The 19908-nt window shown below is 35.5% G+C and overlaps 2 protein-coding genes across 4 annotated transcripts; one reads left to right on the plus strand and one right to left on the minus strand.

Annotated features, from left to right (window-relative positions):
* Nucleotides 1-2209: 2209 nt before the first annotated feature.
* On the plus strand, nucleotides 2210-7169 carry LOC111800456 (zinc finger CCCH domain-containing protein 34-like). 3 transcript variants are annotated; one of them, XM_023684154.1, is made up of 8 exons: nucleotides 2210-2501; nucleotides 2636-2778; nucleotides 3140-3208; nucleotides 3430-3549; nucleotides 3642-3927; nucleotides 4007-4038; nucleotides 4116-4430; nucleotides 6109-7169. In XM_023684154.1, the coding sequence occupies exons 1-8, from the start codon at nucleotides 2414-2416 to the stop codon at nucleotides 6502-6504; spliced, it is 1449 nt and encodes a 482-aa protein (XP_023539922.1). In that variant the 5' UTR covers nucleotides 2210-2413; the 3' UTR covers nucleotides 6505-7169. The 3 variants fall into 3 exon arrangements, with proteins under 3 accessions (XP_023539922.1, XP_023539923.1, XP_023539921.1); XM_023684155.1 differs by having other exon boundaries at nucleotides 3642-3910; nucleotides 3975-4038; XM_023684153.1 differs by having other exon boundaries at nucleotides 3642-3862; nucleotides 3942-4038.
* Nucleotides 7170-11538: 4369 nt separating this feature from the next.
* On the minus strand, nucleotides 11539-13181 carry LOC111800457 (ethylene-responsive transcription factor ERF086-like). The gene has a single exon (XM_023684156.1). It carries the CDS (start codon nucleotides 12857-12859, stop codon nucleotides 11693-11695), a length of 1167 nt encoding a protein of 388 aa, XP_023539924.1. The 5' UTR covers nucleotides 12860-13181; the 3' UTR covers nucleotides 11539-11692.
* Between the last annotated feature and the right edge of the window lie 6727 nt (nucleotides 13182-19908).

Below are 19908 nucleotides of genomic sequence, written 5' to 3' on the forward strand. Positions count from 1 at the left end.
TCTCTTTTTAAGTACACCCTTCCATGCAAAATGACCGATTTGCCCTTCTCTCTCTCTCTCTTCCTTAGCACGCTTTTTGTAATGAACTCCCACTTCACTTTATTTAATTTCTTTTATTAGTTTATTACGAATAATAATTCCTTTTTGTTTTTTTTTATTCCAATTTTAAAATATTTTATTTCGGATCTCAATGAAATTATTAAAATATATATATATATATATATATATTTGGAAATAATCGAGAATTAGTAAGTAACGTTTCTAATGAGATCAAACATGTATAACGTGTATAAATGTGTAATTGCCACATACTCGACATGATAATACACGTCGTAAGATCCGATAATTGACTTTTACGTGTACATGGCACTAAAATAGCATTCATCACATAACATACGTGTCAGATCCCACATTGATTGAAGAGACAAATAAAACATTCTTATAATGGTGAGAAAATCTCTCCCTAACAAACGCGTTTTAAAATTGTGAGACTGATGATGATACGTCATGAGCCAAAACATACGTGGGTTTGAGCCGTTACAAATGGTATCAGAGCCATACACATGACGATGTGCCTGCAAGGACACTGGCCCTCAAGGGGGTGAATTGTGAAATATCACGAACGAAACATTGGTTATAAGGGTGTAGAAATCTCTTTCTAACAGACACATATGAAAATGGTAGGGATGACAGCTATATGTAACAGTCAAAACGAACAATATTTATTAAGGGTAGACTTTGACTATTTTAATTTAATAAATAAAGTCATAAGCTCTACATTTTAATTAAAATTATATATATTAACTAATTATTTGAGGTGACATTAACCAATGAATTAAATTTGATTTGATTTATTTGATTTATATATATTAAAATCATTGCCATTTGATGATGAAATTGACCATATAGAATCTTGATAAATTTTATTCTTAATTTATTATATATTTTAAAATTTAAATATCTCATATTTAAGCTATTATAAATGTAATTCAACTAAAATAAAGGGAAAATATATGAGTTATAATATAAGCTTTTTTTAGGAGTATTTATCATAATTTGAGAGAAAATTAAAATAAAATATTTAATTTTTTTTAATTATATGGATTAAATTGCAACCAAATTTAATTACATATATTAAATATATTCTTAATTTAATAATTTATAATAATACTACAAATTCGAATTTCTAACATGATTTATGTTTAAATTAATCTAATTATATTTAGGTTGACTTTTCAATAATTTTTTAAATATTTTATTTATGAAAATGAAGGAAATCCTCGTGTTAAGTGTAGCAATGAATTCTATTTAATTTGAAAATATGGTTGGAAATGAAAAAAAAAATAATAAATAAATAAATACATATTTCTCAAATAAAATATTATGCCCCATCTCAAACCATCCCCAACGCTATCCTAAATATTTAATCATTATTTTCATAATTAAAATATTTTTTTATTTATTCAGAAAAAAAAAAACAAAATATTTAAAAATAATAGGAACTCTGAGGTGTATTTTACCATTTCTCTAGAATTGTTCGCTCATAGCATAGTGAAATTGTATGATCATAACCAATGACTCGATATAAAAGACAACTTACCCTATACCTCGTACCACTATGTCTTCGTGTTTATTCCCTTCGATCCCAGCTCGTGATTGAAAAAATAGAATAGAAAATGAAACGAGGATAACAACTCGAAAATAATGGAGAACCCAGTATTGAAATTGTACTCTCACGAAAGCTTAAATCAATCGTGAGCTAAGATTCTCTCCTTCGAGCTCGAAACGATGTAAGTTTTATGGAATTACCGACTAAAAAATGATATTAGGCTAAATAATTTAGGCGGAACAAAAACAAAATGATTAATTCATCCTAATGCAAAATTAAATTACTAAAAAATGTAGAATATTTTTAATTTATGTGGGAAAAAAAGGGGAAAATAATTAATTTTATTAATGATAAAAATAAAAAATAAAAAAATTATTTTAGCGTTTGGCGCGTATAAAGACCAACCAACTCCGACACACAAAAAGAGAACCTCTCAAAGCTATGGAACAGAAAGGAAGAGAGAGAGAGAGAGATGAAAACACAAAGCGCTTCTAGAGAGAGAAAACAGGAAGAAGAAGCTCAAACAGAGATACTGTAGTGTAAGAGAGAGATTGGGAGAGAGAGGGAGAGATTGGGAGAGAGAGGGAGAGATTNAAAAAAAAAAAAAAAAAAAAACCCACAAAATCCAAAAAGAAAGCGCTTCCCCAACTCCATTCATCTTCCCCAATCTCTCTTCAGACGATCCCCATGTGATCGGAACCTCCATTCTTCCTGCAACAATTCAATATTCTGTTCTTCACTCATTACTGCGGAATCAGTCACTAATCGAGACTTTTCAGTCATTCAACCAGCGGAGGCCGTACGATGAAGCCGTACGGTCAGTCTATGGAAGGCTCTCAGTCCGATCCGTCGCCTGAATGGACTGCGTCGGGACCTGATACAGGTCATGGAGGTCAGTTTCTCTACACTGCATTCCGACTTCACTCTTGACTTCTACAGATTTTCGCTTCGATTCGTCGGTTTTAGTGGTTTGCTGATGGTGTTTCTTTGTTTGTTTGTTTGATTTTTTATTTTCCGATAATGTAGAGCCGGTTTGGCCGTTGGGATCGAGGGAACGGGAATCGTACCCTGAAAGGCCTGAAGAGGCTGATTGTATATACTATCTACGTACCGGATTTTGTGGATATGGCTCTCGTTGTAGGTTCAATCATCCTCGTGAGCGTAGCGCGGTATTCCTGTCGATCCTTTTCTGCTTGACTGAATTGGTCTAATTTTAGGGCTTACTTTGAGGTTTGATTGGGCTTTAAGCAATTCGATGCTTCGAACTGCTCTACTCAAGCTTCACTTCTATTATATTTTGAGTTTATTTGTTCTTGTTTACTTTCCACTCTACGAAGATGAGCTTTTCTTTTAAAATGTTATCGTTGAANACTTCTATTATATTTTGAGTTTATTTGTTCTTGTTTACTTTCCTCTCTACGAAGATGAGCTTTTCTTTTAAAATGTTATCGTTGAGCTGTCGGCAAAGTGCTTTCAACTTTAGGCCTCTTTTTTTTATTCGTTGATTTTGGTGGATTTCGCACTGATCAGGTTTTGGGAGGTGGTTCGAGACCTGGTGGAAGAGACTATCCCGAACGAGTAGGGCAGCCTTTGTGCCAGGTACTTTGTTTTGGTGGTTCGATTGGATATGAAACTGTTCGTATCTAGTCTTCATTGGGATGATGTTGGACAATGTGCGTTAGTGAAATTCTGTGAGAGTGTAGGACGGGGCTTGTGTGTTTATTTTGACTACGATGTGTTCTAGTTGGTTGATTAATGTATATGCATAGTATCTTGTTCATGGGTTGTGATTGTTCTGTTGATCTGAATGAAATCTGCAGTACTATATGAGGACAGGAATGTGCAAATTTGGTACTTCCTGTAAGTATCACCATCCTCAGCAGGAAATGGGTTCTCTCAGCCCTGTGTCTTTGAATTTCTATGGCTATCCACTTCGGCAGGTTCGTGCTCTACTTCCTTTTGTACGCTTTGTTTGTTTGTATGTTATTGTTCGAGTTCGAGGACACGCACTGATACGTTTGTATATGTCCAGGGGGAAAAGGAGTGCTCTTATTATTTGAAGAATGGGCAGTGCAAGTTTGGTGCTACGTGCAAATTTCATCACCCTGAACCGGCTGGTTTGCAGTTTCCAGTACCATCACCCGTTCAGGTTGCACCACTGCCAGCTCCAATGCCTCCTGCACCGTCTGTTTATCCGCCCGTGCAGTCTCCATCTGCACATTCGTCACAGCAGTATGGAGTAATACTAGCAAGGTCTCCAATGCTGTCAAGCCCTTATGTTCCTAGCCCTTATGGTCCTATGTTGGTCTCCCCAGGGGNTAATACTAGCAAGGTCTCCAATGCTGTCAAGCCCTTATGTTCCCAGCCCTTATGGTCCTATGTTGGTCTCCCCAGGGATTGTACAATTCCCAAGTTGGAATCCTTACCAAGTATGTGCAGTTCCGTTATTTGCCATTTTGTTTCCTTTTATCCGTGCACCTAATGGAGCTGTTAACAATTGGTGCAGGCACCTATGAGTCCAGTAGCCTCTCCCAGTGCTCAACCTTCTGTTGGATCAGGGCAACTTTATGGTATGGCACAAGTTTCGCCTTCTGCACCTGCCTATGCTGGATCTTACCAGCCAATGCCATCTGCTGGTGCGTCAAGTACTAGCCAGAAGGAGCACTCGTTTCCAGAAAGACCTGGGCAGCCAGAGTGTCAATTTTACATGAGAACAGGGGATTGTAAATTTGGATCTTCTTGTAGATACCATCACCCACCAGAATTGGTTAATTCGAGATCAAGTGTTGTTCTTAGCCAAATAGGTCTTCCTCTACGCCCGGTTAGTCTCTCTTAACACAAAAACCTCAAACTTGGATTAAAAATGATGCTTTGATTGTCAATCTTTTTTTATCTATCTTATATTTTGAGTCACTTTTCCCTAACTTAAATAGTTTGAGTATATCATCCTTTGCCCCTTTTGGACGTTTTTAGTGATTGTCATCAGTCTTATTGTCCAAATGTTATTTAATTACAGTAAAAAAAAAAAGAAAAAAAAAAAGAAGCTTAATTCCAAAACTACTGTTGAGATTATTGCTCAGGTCTATGGGAGAAGGCTTAATGCTCAGCCATACATAAGATGTAGTACTTTTCCCTATAACTGATTGCTCAAGCTATGAAATTGATGATATAATGCTTTTCCTGCTCTTGTTTTGAATATCTGAAGTGGTTATGTGTCCATAGAGCATGGTTTGACTGCTAAGTTGCGGACGTTTGCAGTTTGGTCTCTGTTTGAGTAGTTAACGTAGGTAAAGTATTGAACTATGTGTCATATTCTGCAACAAAATTTCTTGTTGTTAATACTGGAATTTAGGGGACTTTTAGTCTCAATATTTTACAGTATAAAGTTGGAAGAGCTCATATAAACTTCATGTTACATAAAACAAAAATTGTTCCCCCTCGAGGACTATACGTATTGGAGCTGTTAGATTTTGGGTTTTATAGTGCTNTCATATAAACTTCATGTTACATAAAACAAAAATTGTTCCCCCTTGAGGACTATACGTATTGGAGCTGTTAGATTTAGGGTTTTTTAGTGCGNTGTTACATAAAACAAAAATTGTTCCCCCTCGAGGACTATACGTATTGGAGCTGTTAGATTTTGGGTTTTATAGTGCTTAAATTTCCTTTCCTTTTCTGCATAGCGAGAGCTTAAAGTGGATAAAGGAAGTTCTTGCTAAAATCAATTCAAACATTGATTGAATTTTAGTCTTCTTCTTATTCTGCAGCTATGCAGCTGCTATCCTTGCGAGTCAAAAGGCTAGATTGAGTTTATTATCATTATTCAAATATTACGTTAGTTNTCTCTGTTTGAGTAGTTAACGTAGGTAAAGTATTGAACTATGTGTCATATTCTGCAACAAAATTTCTTGTTGTTAATACTGGAATTTAGNTCTCTGTTTGAGTAGTTAACGTAGGTAAAGTATTGAACTATGTATCATATTCTGCAACAAAATTTCTTGTAGTTAATACTGGAATTTATNTCATATTCTGCAACAAAATTTCTTGTTGTTAATACTGGAATTTAGGGGACTTTTAGTCTCAATATTTTACAGTATAAAGTTGGAAGAGCTCATATAAACTTCATGTTACATAAAACAAAAATTGTTCCCCCTCGAGGACTATACGTATTGGAGCTGTTAGATTTTGGGTTTTATAGTGCTTAAATTTCCTTTCCTTTTCTGCATAGCGAGAGCTTAAAGTGGATAAAGGAAGTTCTTGCTAAAATCAATTCAAACATTGATTGAATTTTAGTCTTCTTCTTATTCTGCAGCTATGCAGCTGCTATCCTTGCGAGTCAAAAGGCTAGATTGAGTTTATTATCATTATTCAAATACTACGTTAGTATAGATTAATGCATTTTCTGGTAGCCATTTATCTCTTCTTTCTTAATGTTTATATGGTTTTATTTCTCTCTTTAGCCGTGTTGGCAGATGGTTTCTAACACTACCTTTTGTCAGGGTGCACCACCTTGTACTCACTTCATGCAACGAGGAATATGCAAGTTTGGCCCTGCATGCAAATTTGACCACTCGATGGAACGACTTAGCTACAGTCCATCTGCATCATCTCTTGCTGATATGCCAGTGGCACCTTACCCTGTGGGATCGGTAGTCGGTACTTTAGCCCCATCATTTTCATCCTCAGAGTTGAGGCCTGAACATTTTTCAGGACCCAGAATGGATTCTAACCCTTCAAGAATGTCTTCATCAATGAGCACCTCTAGTGGATTGGCTGGTTCAACTACATCGAGGACAGAAATGCATTCTCATTCAAATGTTCAACGATCTTCTCAAAGTTCAGGCCTGTCAGCGAGCAGTACCTCCAGCACCACCAGTGTGGAGGGACGTACTTGAAGTATGCTGCCTCAGGATCAAAAGATCCCTATTTTTTGCCCAATCCCAAAACCATAGACCTTTCCTTTTCCCATTATAATGGTCCCATAGTCCCAGGTCTAGCATACATCAGCTCTGACCTTCTGTGTCCATACAATCCTTATATTTCAATTTATCTCAGCCTGAATAAGTTATGGTCAACCTAAAAGAATGTAGCAAACTTCGTACAGCCTTCTTCCTGCCTTTAGAATAATCCTGAAAGCAGCATAGCAAATTAGGTAATTCTGCATCTCAACTTCATTCCTGGAGTTTGTCGCCCAGTTTGCTGCTTAGATCGATCTTCTTCGAGACATACAAAATGGTCTGTTCCACGGTGATTTCTTTTCGAGCTACACTCAGCTTATGTCTATCTCTTTCCATGTTTTCCTATGACCAGGGAACAACCTCTCAATTCAAATTGAATATGAATTTGAATCTACGTTATATTCCCACTCGTTTTTTCCCTCATTTATTGTGGAAAAGGATGTATTTAAGACTCGGGGAGTCATCCCATTGGCAATGTGATCTTGTACGAGATTTTAATATCACGTTATGTAGTGACATTCAATGCTGGACTTGGCTTTGAATGGATTTACAAAGTTTACATTTCAAAAGAAACGTGCAAATTCTATAACAATTGCCTTCTATATTTTGCTTGTGATATAATGCAGGGCAGTTCTTCCTTCTGAAGTCTTGTGAACTTTAGTGCTGAAATAATACTCCTCTCCCCCACTCACCTAACTTTTGATAATGCGTAGAAAAATACTTCTGCTACAATACAGATCTCTTCTTGCTGTTGAACTAGGAGAGCCATGATGATGCTGCCCCAACAATATGAGGTAATTCTTCCCCCAATCTGGCTATTATTAATATCTGGTGGCTATTGAACTTGCAAGATAAGATTCACTGATGGGTTATACTGTTGTTTATTACTAGCAAATAGACAAATCATGATAATATGCTGATATATGTCTGCTGATGCCTCTAAGCAATTCATTTTGTAATGCAGGTTCCTGATTTAGTTTGTCTAAGAGGGAATCTTTTCAGATTCAGATGTCCACTTCCTTTCCCCCTTTCTGAAGGTAACTGTTGCTTTCTTGAACATTCTAGAAGTGACCCCCCATTTGCAAAAGTCTAGGATAACAGGCCTACACATGCCAACAAAAAGCTTCAATCAGTCGAACCCCCAAAGCCAAGCAGCAAAATAGGTAAAGGAACAAAGAAGAAGCCGCCTCAGCCGTGAAGAAATGGGACAGTGAATGAAAAACATGGTCAAGCTGGTCTCAAATATGGCTAAAATGCACTGGTGAGCTTCTGAAACCGAAAGGTCTTTTTAATCATAAATGGGTCTCTTCCATGGCCGCCGGGTGTTCTCAAATTCTCCCTACCCAAAAAGTTATATGTTATTTAAGCCGTTGTATTGCTTTTTGCTTATAGTGATATAACATTGCTTTTAAAATCTTCTCTTATTCTTACTTCCAAAAATCTATCTACCCCATTTTCTAAAACCTTCTTCTCAAACGGGGCCAGAGGCTTGAGCATACATTGCCCGGCTGTAGGCGACGTGAAAATACCAATTGGCTCGACTCACTTAGTGTTGGAGTGAGTGTCGCACAATCGTAAAGTCCAGTACCAAGAAAAATGCGATTGTGACAAGTGTAAAAGCGCTTTCCATGGAATCACTTTTTAGAGTAGTCGGGTTTATAAAAAGCTATGTGCTAGAGATGAACTCTTACCCTTCCAAGATCGTCTCTGCATTTATTCTTAGAATGTTTTGTTGATCTGTTCATAACCTCTAAATGGATCTCCTTCTCCCAATGCCTTTTATATTTTGGGTATTATTCTTGTGTGCTTTCTTCCTAATTCTCAGCTGAATATTGTTTATTTTCTTTCTCTAATTATTACCCTTAATTTCTAGGTTCTTGGTCAAATTTCCCCTTTTTATTTTATCCTCTATTTACAATAATAGAATTTCCAAGTTCTTCACATGTGGACAACCAATCATGCAAATGCCTTCCAAGTTTGTGTTGTCAATTTAAAAGGACATACATTTATAGACAATTCAAAGCAGCCTTAGATTAGGGTATGTTGCTGATTAACATTTTAATTTGACCCTTAAAGATTAGGACAACTGTCCTTATCATATCCCTTGATTTGTACACTCACATGTCCTTATGTTTGGCTTCTTAATTCCCAAAGCTTACCCACTTTTTAGTTTTTTAATATTACTAATTAAGACCATACAAAGGACAAATAAGTCAACTTTTTCACATTTGATTCGGTCAACTTTTAACAAATGTTTTGATTTCATCCACATGGACCATACTCTACTAATTATAATATTTTTAATTTATACTTTTTTACTAAGTTTTGATGAAACAAATAAGTTGAAGAACTTTGTAAGATTTAATGCCAATCATGAGTTTAATTAACATAGGTGTTCGTTAGTATGTAACAAAATATATTTTAGCTAAGTTGTGAAACGGGTGAAAAATGAGATAGATTTCGATTTTTCTTTGAGTTCAGTATGTGAGAGTGAAAATTTGTGATATCCCATATCGGTTGGAGAGGAGAAGGAAACACCTTTTATAAGGGTGTGGAAACTAGCATATGCATTTTAAAGCCTTGAGAGGAAGCCCGAAAGGGAAAGCACAAATAGAACAATATCTACTAGTGGTGGGCTTTGACCGTTACAAATGGTATCAGAGCCATACATCGGGTGATGTGGCCAGCGAGGAGGTTGTTCCTTGAAGGGGGGTAGACACGAGGTGGTGTGTCAGTAAGGACGTTGGGTCCCGAAAGGGGGTAGATTTGGTGAGGGTCCACATCGATTGGAGAAAGGAACGAGTGCCAACGAGGACGTTGGGCCCTGAAAGGGGGTGGATTATGATATCCCACATCAATTGGANAAAAAGTTATATGTTATTTAAGCCGTTGTATTGCTTTTTGCTTATAGTGATATAACATTGCTTTTAAAATCTTCTCTTATTCTTACTTCCAAAAATCTATCTACCCCATTTTCTAAAACCTTCTTCTCAAACGGGGCCAGAGGCTTGAGCATACATTGCCCGGCTGTAGGCGACGTGAAAATACCAATTGGCTCGACTCACTTAGTGTTGGAGTGAGTGTCGCACAATCGTAAAGTCCAGTACCAAGAAAAATGCGATTGTGACAAGTGTAAAAGCGCTTTCCATGGAATCACTTTTTAGAGTAGTCGGGTTTATAAAAAGCTATGTGCTAGAGATGAACTCTTACCCTTCCAAGATCGTCTCTGCATTTATTCTTAGAATGTTTTGTTGATCTGTTCATAACCTCTAAATGGATCTCCTTCTCCCAATGCCTTTTATATTTTGGGTATTATTCTTGTGTGCTTTCTTCCTAATTCTCAGCTGAATATTGTTTATTTTCTTTCTCTAATTATTACCCTTAATTTCTAGGTTCTTGGTCAAATTTCCCCTTTTTATTTTATCCTCTATTTACAATAATAGAATTTCCAAGTTCTTCACATGTGGACAACCAATCATGCAAATGCCTTCCAAGTTTGTGTTGTCAATTTAAAAGGACATACATTTATAGACAATTCAAAGCAGCCTTAGATTAGGGTATGTTGCTGATTAACATTTTAATTTGACCCTTAAAGATTAGGACAACTGTCCTTATCATATCCCTTGATTTGTACACTCACATGTCCTTATGTTTGGCTTCTTAATTCCCAAAGCTTACCCACTTTTTAGTTTTTTAATATTACTAATTAAGACCATACAAAGGACAAATAAGTCAACTTTTTCACATTTGATTCGGTCAACTTTTAACAAATGTTTTGATTTCATCCACATGGACCATACTCTACTAATTATAATATTTTTAATTTATACTTTTTTACTAAGTTTTGATGAAACAAATAAGTTGAAGAACTTTGTAAGATTTAATGCCAATCATGAGTTTAATTAACATAGGTGTTCGTTAGTATGTAACAAAATATATTTTAGCTAAGTTGTGAAACGGGTGAAAAATGAGATAGATTTCGATTTTTCTTTGAGTTCAGTATGTGAGAGTGAAAATTTGTGATATCCCATATCGGTTGGAGAGGAGAAGGAAACACCTTTTATAAGGGTGTGGAAACTAGCATATGCATTTTAAAGCCTTGAGAGGAAGCCCGAAAGGGAAAGCACAAATAGAACAATATCTACTAGTGGTGGGCTTTGACCGTTACAAATGGTATCAGAGCCATACATCGGGTGATGTGGCCAGCGAGGAGGTTGTTCCTTGAAGGGGGGTAGACACGAGGTGGTGTGTCAGTAAGGACGTTGGGTCCCGAAAGGGGGTAGATTTGGTGAGGGTCCACATCGATTGGAGAAAGGAACGAGTGCCAACGAGGACGTTGGGCCCTGAAAGGGGGTGGATTATGATATCCCACATCAATTGGAGAGGAGAACGAAACACCTTTTATAAGGGTATGGAAACCTCTCCCTAGCAGACACGTTGTAAAGCCTTGAGGGGAAGCCCGAAAGGGAAAGCTGAAAGAGGACAATATCTACTAGCGATGGGCTTGGGCCGTTACAAAATCGAACCTCTAATCTTTTTGTTGAACATTTGACACTTTACCCAATTAAACTATGCTTAAACTATGCTCAAATTGACGTCTTTTCTAATTGTAAACCCTAACAGTTGAAAGTACAAAGTTTTTGAATTACGTGGATCTATTCTCGACCATTTTAAGTTTATACAGTAAAAGATGTCTAAAAAAAATTATTTTTGACCCTTTAGGTTAAAAAAAAAGATGATCTTTGCATACACATGATTGGAAAGAATATAGTTGTTCCTTCCAAACCTATTCTTTTAAAAGAATATTGAAGTGATTTTCCTCTCAACAACAGCACTTGAGTAAACTTTCCCTGTTATAAAAACACTTCAAACCAGAGATTGGCTATCTGTCTAAAACAAAAGCATTGTAAGTTTTTGTCTTCATTAACATTACAAAATGACAAAAACAAAAGTGGGGAACAGACAGAGAGAGAGAACAGTAGCTTTGGAGATTAAAACATGAACTTTTTTTTTCATATCACAGTAGGAAATACAAAGCAGCAGAGAAAGTACATGCATGAAAAAAATAATCATAATAATCACTATCTTTTAGCCTCAGATTCACCAACTTCAAACCCATTGCTGCTCAAAGCAATGGATACCCAAAATCAAATGCATCACCAAAAGGAGGAACTGAAGGACAACAAGTAGAAGACTGAGGCAACAAACCACCATAAGAACTGTTCATAAATGGATGAAAAGCTTCATCTTCAGCCACCATGGCAGAGGAGGATGAGGAAGAAGATGAGCTATTGATTATTGCTGAGAGTTCATCACCATTACTCTCCCAAATTTGCTGTTTTTCCCACATTCCATCATTACAACAATTTGGTTCATTCACAACAGAGCCATAAGTCATGGCTGAAACATCCAGACCTTCAAAAGGAAGTGTGTCAATGGAGTTTGAGCCAAAGAAGCTGAATTTTTGAAGATGATCATTTGATTCAATGGATCTATGGCTGTTCTTGAGCTGGGTTTTGTGGGTAGAGTCTGAAGGGGGTTTCAAGCAATTATCAGGTACAATGCAGCTCAAGTAACCAGAGTTGGAATCATTAGAGAAGAAGAAATTGGTGTCATGATCATTAGCAGACACATGATGATTTGATGAAGTTTGAGGGATGGAGGGCTGAGATTGAGCTTGATGAAGAACAGGGGAGTGAGTATCAGAATTAGGAAGCAAAGTTTGGACATCAAAAGCAGAGAGAATGGAATGGAAAGTTGAGGTGTCAGAGTAGATGAAGTTGGTTCTTGCTTGAGTACCCTTCATTGACAGGGCTGCCCTGTCATAAGCCAAGGCAGCTTCATGGGCAGTGTCAAAAGTGCCAAGCCAGTGCCTTTCTTTGGTTGTTGGGTCTCTAATTTCAGCAGCATATCTGCCCCATGGCCTTCTTCTGACACCAAGGAACCTTCCTGGTTCAGCTTGTTTTCTTCTGCCTCTTCTCTCTCCTCCACTTTGAGATATTGGAGAAGAGTTTCTTTGAATTAGAGCAAAACCCATTTGAGATTGAGCAGTTTCATAAATTGGGTAGGCTTTATCAGAGGCTTTGGAGGTAGCCATTAGAACAAAAGGGAAAAACCAGTAGAATATGAAGGGGAAGAACAGTTTGCAGCAGAGATAAAGAGAAGCTTTAGAGGTTTTTTGGGTTTGGGATGAAGGATTGAAGCAGCTCTTGAAGCTCTTTTTAAAGAGTGTGAGTTGGTGAAGGAGAAAAAGGAAAGAAAAAAAGAAGAAAAAGTACATTTTACATGTCATTCTATGGAAGACCCTCACTGTTCTTATTCAATCCCTTTAATCACTCTGATATGAAAGAAAAAGGTACAAATCCAGGGATATTGTTTTACAATCTCATCAAATATAATATTTGAAAACGCTATTTACTTTCTTTTCAAGTCCCCATAACAGTTGGAACTATCCCTAAAAGAAGAACAAACAAACAAAGAAGAAGAAAACACACCAATTTGAATGTGTTCAATGTTTACATGGCTCAAATAACCCACCAATTTGGACATGTTTGTGCGCAGTTTAAGCCAAACAGAACCAAAGAAAGAAGTTTGGTTTGTTTTTTTTTTTTGTCTCATTTTAGTCCATATACTTTTTCCCCATAGTGCAACGTGTTGAGGATTGTTGGGAGGGAGAAGAGGATGATCATGAGTTTATAAGTAAGGAATACATCTCCATTGGTATGAGGTCTTTTGGGGAAACCAAAAGTAAAATCATGAGAGTTTATGCTCAAAGTGGACAATATCGTACCATTGTGGAGGTTCGTAATTCCTAACATGGTATCAGAACCATGCCCTTAACTTAGTCATGTCAATAGAATCCTCAAATGTCGAACAAAGAAGTTGTGAGTCTTCGAAGGTGTGGTAAAAAAGTGACTCAAGTATTGAACAAAGGGTGTACTTTGTTCGAGGGCTCTAGAGAAAGGAGTCGAATCTCAATGAAGGGGAGACTATCATACCATTGTGGAGGTTCATGGTTCCTAACATAACGTTCCCCAAAAAATGCATGTAATAAGGCCAAATGGAGATAACGGGCCAAATCTCTCACTATGTCAATGGCTTTCTAAGTTGTTTGTACATGTAAGTACACCATATCAGGTCCATTTGGTTTTCACTTAAATCCAAACTAGAATATCTATTAACATTTAAAGTTATTACACAAACCAAAGTAGAAAAGAGAGACACAAAAATGCATTTTGACTAACAAATGATAAGACAAAAAGTGTTCCTCAGGCTTGTTTGAACACTGTGATTCCCTCCAAAACAGTTCATTTTAATGAACAATGGTGGGTTGAAAAGAGAGAGAGAGAGAGAAAAAGATGAAAGAAACAAAGAGCAAGCTGTAAAAAACTGAAGAGGAAAACTAGGCTAGTTTGGAACAGAATGCCTGTAAAAAGTAGTACAATTTCCCAGCTTAACTTTCTTTGAGACCTTTTATCAAACAGTTGAAGGGCATAACCTTGAATGAAAGAAACATGGGTCAGTTTCTTTTCACTCTGATCTCCAAAAGCAATGATAAAAAAGGCTAGATAGAGTCAAAAAAGGGGCAAGACAAATTAAGTTGAGAAGGAGATTAAACTGCAGCAAAACCAAGAGCAAAAGCAAAAGAAAGGTGCATATGTGGGGCATCTAAAATCAGATATATAATAGCGCAGAGGTTTTTGAATGATACTCAAATTCACATGCTAAAATGGCATTGGGAATAGCATAAACCAATCATAATCCAATTGGGTAAGGCTTGTTGTTCTTGTTTTTAGCAAGGACTCCTCACAATCATGCTTCCACCAATATTAAACATAATGATTGAGGCATATTCTGACTGTAAAAAAACATCTCAACAACAAGACAAATGGCAGAAAGTGGCACATAAATAATATATAATACTAACATAAAACATTCATTCAAATGAAAGGATATGAAGGTTATTATATTATGATGATCTATCAAACACATTTCACTAACTCGAAAAACTTCCCTTCTTTTTGGTATAAAAAAGTGTTGATTCTTTTGATTTGTTGTTTGTTCATAGTCATAGAAATGATGGATTCTGTCAATGACTCCCCATTGACTGATCCACTAAAATCCCAAACGGACAAACACCCATTTCCCTAAACAGGGATTTCTAGTGACCCATTTGAGCAAATTAGAGAGAAGAGAGAGATTTTGGTGTCTTTTTTGTTCTTTTGGGAAAGGTTACTTGAAGACAACACCGAAAGTGGAAGAGGGCAATTTTTTTAGGGTTTTGGAGAATGGGAAGCACATGGAGGGGAGCGCAGGGGGCTGGGGAAGGCGAAGGCGAAGGGGAAATGAAGTGATTTGGATGAGTTTTTGGGCATTTGAACACCACAAAGTTTGGTCAATCCTCTTATGAAAAGGTGTGTGTGACCAAACCAAACGGCAAAGGCCACACCACCTACTTCTAAAATGGAACTCAACTCACTTTCTTTTCAACTAAGTAATCATTTCATCTTCAATTTAGTTCATAAACATTTTACCCGAGCTCGGTTTGATGACCATTTTTATAAGGGTGTGGAAACCTCTCCCTAACATATACGTTTTAAAACGGTGAGACTCACGACGATATGTAATTGGTCTAAATGGACAATATTTGCTAGAGGTGGGCTTGGGTTATTACAAATGGTATTAGAGCCAGCCACCGAGCTATGTGTTAGCGAGGACACTGGCCCCCAAGGGAGGGTGGATTGTGAGATCCAACATTAGTTGGAGATGAGACCGAAACATTCCTTATAAGGGTGTGGAAACTTCTCTCTAACCGTGAGGTTGACGGCGATACGTTATGGGTCAAGGTGGACAATATTTATTAGCGGTGAGCTTGAGTTGTTACCAATGGTATCAAAGCCAAGCATCGAGTGGTGTGTCAGTGAGGATGCTTGCCCCTAAGGAAGGTGGACTGTGAGATCCCACATCAGTTGGAGATGAGACTGAAACATTACTTAAAGGGTATTGAAATTTCTCCCTAACAGAGAGCCTGACGAAGATACGTAACGGGTGAAAATAGACAGTATTTACTAGTGGTGGGCTTACGCTGTTACAGTTACATGGTAGTTTTTCATTTCCTTTTTACGTGAAACTTCAAATGTGGAACGNTAGGAAAAAAAAAAAAAAAAAAAAACATCTCTCAAGGTAGTGATTTGGTTGAGAGACAAGAATTTTGCACATTGTTCGAAAGAGGCAAAGGGCAAACTTGGGATTTTATTATTAATATTTTCGAAGTGGGTCGCCCGGGATTTGGGGAAAAAGATAAACGTGTTTTGACGACAACTTTCTTTTTTCCCCTAAAAAAAACATCTTTCTATGTTTTTCTAATAAATTCATACTTTATTTATAAATCTACTCCACTTATATAATTAATATCTTCTTTTTATTTTGCACCGACTCCAAATTTTGAATTCCCGACCTCTTCAAAGTTAGGTAATATTTTGACTAGTTGAGTTATCCGCGCATTTATCTTCGACCTATTAGAGGGTCAGAGAGCCACAAACTCAAAGGTCGTCTCGGTGTTTGTGCCAAGGTTCTTCCAAACTTAGACTCGTTAAAGCTTAAGAGGGTTAGAGACCTGAAGTTCGTTACCTTCAAAGTTCTTCTCCACGTTTGAGCGAGAGAGCTAGAAGACACGAGTTCTTCCCATCCAAAGCTCTTCTCGACATTTGGGCCACAATTCAACCAAACATCAACCGGTTAAAGCCTTGGAGAGCTAGAAACTCAAAGCTTGCCATTTCAAGGCTTCGTCTCGACCCTCGAAAATGGTGTATTAAAAATGCAAAAACCAAAATAATATTTAAACCATAAATAAAACGGTCAATAATATTTAAACTTTCGACCCTCGAAAATAAATAAATACCTAACTTTTATATTATGCTTAAATTAACGACTCAGCCAAAGTTTGAATACATGATTAAAAACTTTTTAATATGGTAAGATTTAGTATTAAATGTATAGTTTGAAAGCAGAGAGATTAAACTTAATTTAATAATAATAATAATAAATAATAATAATAATAATAATTTAATCTAAAATTTTTATATTCCAAGATTGTCCCTTTGTGTTTTAGCCCTTTTCTGGTTCTACTCTTTTTAGCTATTATTTTATTAACAATAATTTGACCTAATAATAATAATAATAATAATAATAATAATAATAATAATAATAATTGAAGCACTCTGTCCTTCGTATTGAAGTAATCCTTTTGTATGATCTATACACCTTAAATGCTTTTAAATAAAAATTTAAATATATAAAGAATCAAATCCAAATTAATTATACCTTAAAAAAAAATACAAGTTAATTAGAGTAAAACGAATAAAATAAAAAAATGACACAAATGGTGAGATCCCACGTTAATTGGAGAGGGGAGCGAGCAACGCTTATAAGGGTATAGAAATCTCTCCGTAATAGACGTGTTTTAAAATCGTGAGGCTGTCAGTGATGCATAATAGGTCAAAGAGGACAATATCTACTAGCGTTGAGCATGAGTGATATGCAAGTCCTTGGGCTCTAAAGAGGTTGGACTGTCAGATTCCAGATTGGTTGAAGAAGTGAATGAAGCATTTCTTATAAGGTTGTGAAAGTCTTTTCATAATAGACGCGTTTTAAAATTGAGTCGATACGTAACTGTTACAAATGATATCAGAGCCAGACACCGAATGGTATACCGCCAACGAGAACACTGAGAGCATAAGAGGGAGGATGTGAGATCCCATATTGATAGAAAGGGAAGTGAAGGACGATTAATTTTTAATTTATATTTTAAAATTATTATATGAAAATTGAAAATTGAAAAAAAGGGATTTTTATTTATTTTAATTTAAAAGGTTTAAATGGATAGTGTCTTGGTGGCAGACCAGAGCACTCATGCAGCTGAACAGAAGGACATGAAAGACACAAATTTTGAACATAATTTTGGGCTAATTGGAGCCTTTGGTCAAATGGGGTTTGACCAATAATAATAATAATAACAATAATAATAATAATAATAATAATTTTAATCCCATTAACTTTTTTTTTTTTTAATTAATTAATTAATTTTTAAATAATAAATAGGGTTTCAAAGTTATATGCTCCAAAAGACAACCTTTTTGGGAAGGCATGCAAAAACCTTTTGAATTAAAAGCTTCTTCACAAGTGGGTCTCACATTTTAGAAGTTTATTGACCTTCCCATTTTACAAACTTTTTCTTAGGTTTTTATTAGGTCAACGGGCTCTCGGGAAGGATATCGAATTGTCGATCACGTTTAGAATAGTAATCGGTACCTTGTCCACTGAGCCATACTCGATTTGACTATTTAAGAAAATTGGTACCTTGTCTGTTTTAGCTCGTTATGTATCATCGTCAGCTTCACGGTTTTAAAATGAGTCTACTATGGAGGGGCTTCTACACTCGTATAAGGTATGTTTTGTTCCCCTCTCTAACTGATGTGGGAGCCCACAATACACCCCCCTTGGATGCTAGTATTCTCGTTGGCACATCGCGCAGTGACTGGCTTTGGTACCATTTGTAACCGCCCAAGTCCACCATTAGTAGATATTGTCCGTTGTAGCCCTTTACGTATCGCTGTCAGCCAAACACGTTTAAAAACTGTGAGGGTGACGACGATATGTAATGGGGCAAAGCGGACAATATTTGTTAGTAGTGAGCTTGGGCTGTTACAATTCGACAAAAGTACTTCATTCTAATCTACTTTCAAATGCATTTTAATTGGTCAAAACACGAGTAAGTGTTCTTACACGTCTCGAAAGCTTGAAGTCCTATAAAGAAACTAAACATACGTTAATATTACGCATCATAATTAACCTAACAACTAAATGTTTTAAGGTTAAATAAGTTTGTAAAGAGGGAAGAGTCTTAGGTTGACATTGGAAAATGGAGATAAGGAGTAAAAGAATGGGTAGAGATCACGTGCGATATGATGTACTTGAAATTTTTTTTGTATACTATATAGAGGGTCAGATGTACGGTGTAGATTAAGTATTAATTAAATACATGTGAAGATGTACGGCGTAGATGATGAGTGATTGAGGAATGTGTTGATAGGATAATTATGAACAACAGTGGAATGAACGGTCAAAGATCGGAAAGGGATTTTATGATTAATTAGATTGGACGGCTAACGGCTAAGTCAAAGTGGCAAGAGGGTGTACCTTGTTGTCCCTATCGTAGGGCGCAAACCACTGGATTTACTCTCTTTGCCATTTAAAGCAAGAATTAGAAAAAGGACCGGTAAAATTTTTAAAAATTTCCATAATCCTCACGGTAACTAGTGACTTAAGGTAAAAAATATTTTTTTTTACCAAAAAAGGTAATGTATATAATAATATATTTTAAAAAAAGCCACGACTAATAAAAAAAAAAAAAAAAAAAAATTTAAATAAAAATCCAAGATTAAAAAATAATAATAACTCACTAACTTACATTTAATTGGCAAATTATATATTTAGTTTTTTTAGTACCACAATACTCGAGCATATATGAAAATTAAATATTGATCTCGAAAAAATAAATAAATGTCAATTACCGTTAAAAAGAGAAGATATCATATAAATATATAATTTTCTTATAAGTTTGAAATTTTATGTATAATATTTTTTTAATTAAATTATATGTTTATTAACTAAAATTTTAAGTTTAGGTCAAAGTTGATTAATTTTAAAATTATTATTATTATTAATTTTTTTTTTTTGTTAAAACTTGAAAGTCTAATAACTATTTTATTTTTAATTTTTATTTTTTAAATTGAAGCCTAAAAAATACTACTTCTGCCTAAGATAATTTATTTATTTTGTTATATTTAAAATTCCAGCCAAGATTTAAAAAAAAGCAATATAGTTCTCTTATTTCTTAAAGTATTTGAATTCGAGTCAATATTTAAAAAAATAATAATTTTTTTAGAATTTAGCTAAAAGTTTAAATATTTTTTAAAGAAATAAGAAAACTAAATATAAAGCAGTGAAAAAAATAAAATCATTATAAAAAAATACACAAAATATCNATAAAAATATTATAGGTTTGTTAAGAGATTACTCAGATAATTTCCCTTGAATTTCTTTATTTCTATTCAAATTTGATGGAAAGAATAAATATTATTATTTTGAAACAAATTAAATAAAAAGTTATTTAAAAAACATAGGCATAGGACAAAATGCGTCACACGACTAAATTCACATTTAACAAACAAGAGAATATTAAAAGTTGAAAATGACGTCATTTTTTCTCAATTAAGTAGACCCACATACAAAATTTCAAAAGACTAATCATCGAACTAATATTTTATGAGCAAAGAAATT

The sequence above is a fragment of the Cucurbita pepo genome, chromosome LG08 (assembly GCF_002806865.2).
Source record: "Cucurbita pepo subsp. pepo cultivar mu-cu-16 chromosome LG08, ASM280686v2, whole genome shotgun sequence".
NCBI classification, from domain to species: domain Eukaryota; kingdom Viridiplantae; phylum Streptophyta; class Magnoliopsida; order Cucurbitales; family Cucurbitaceae; genus Cucurbita; species Cucurbita pepo.

Bases quoted from the DNA above. Each gene is read 5' to 3' on its own strand.
- LOC111800457 (XM_023684156.1), bottom strand. From the start codon at position 12,859: ATGACATGTAAAATGTACTTTTTCTTCTTTTTTTCTTTCCTTTTTCTC.
- LOC111800456 (XM_023684155.1), top strand. From the start codon at position 2,414: ATGAAGCCGTACGGTCAGTCTATGGAAGGCTCTCAGTCCGATCCGTCG. The intron at 2,779-3,139 runs GTATTCCTGTCG...CGCACTGATCAG, and splicing joins ATCCTCGTGAGCGTAGCGCG to GTTTTGGGAGGTGGTTCGAG. The intron at 3,209-3,429 runs GTACTTTGTTTT...TGAAATCTGCAG, and splicing joins TAGGGCAGCCTTTGTGCCAG to TACTATATGAGGACAGGAAT.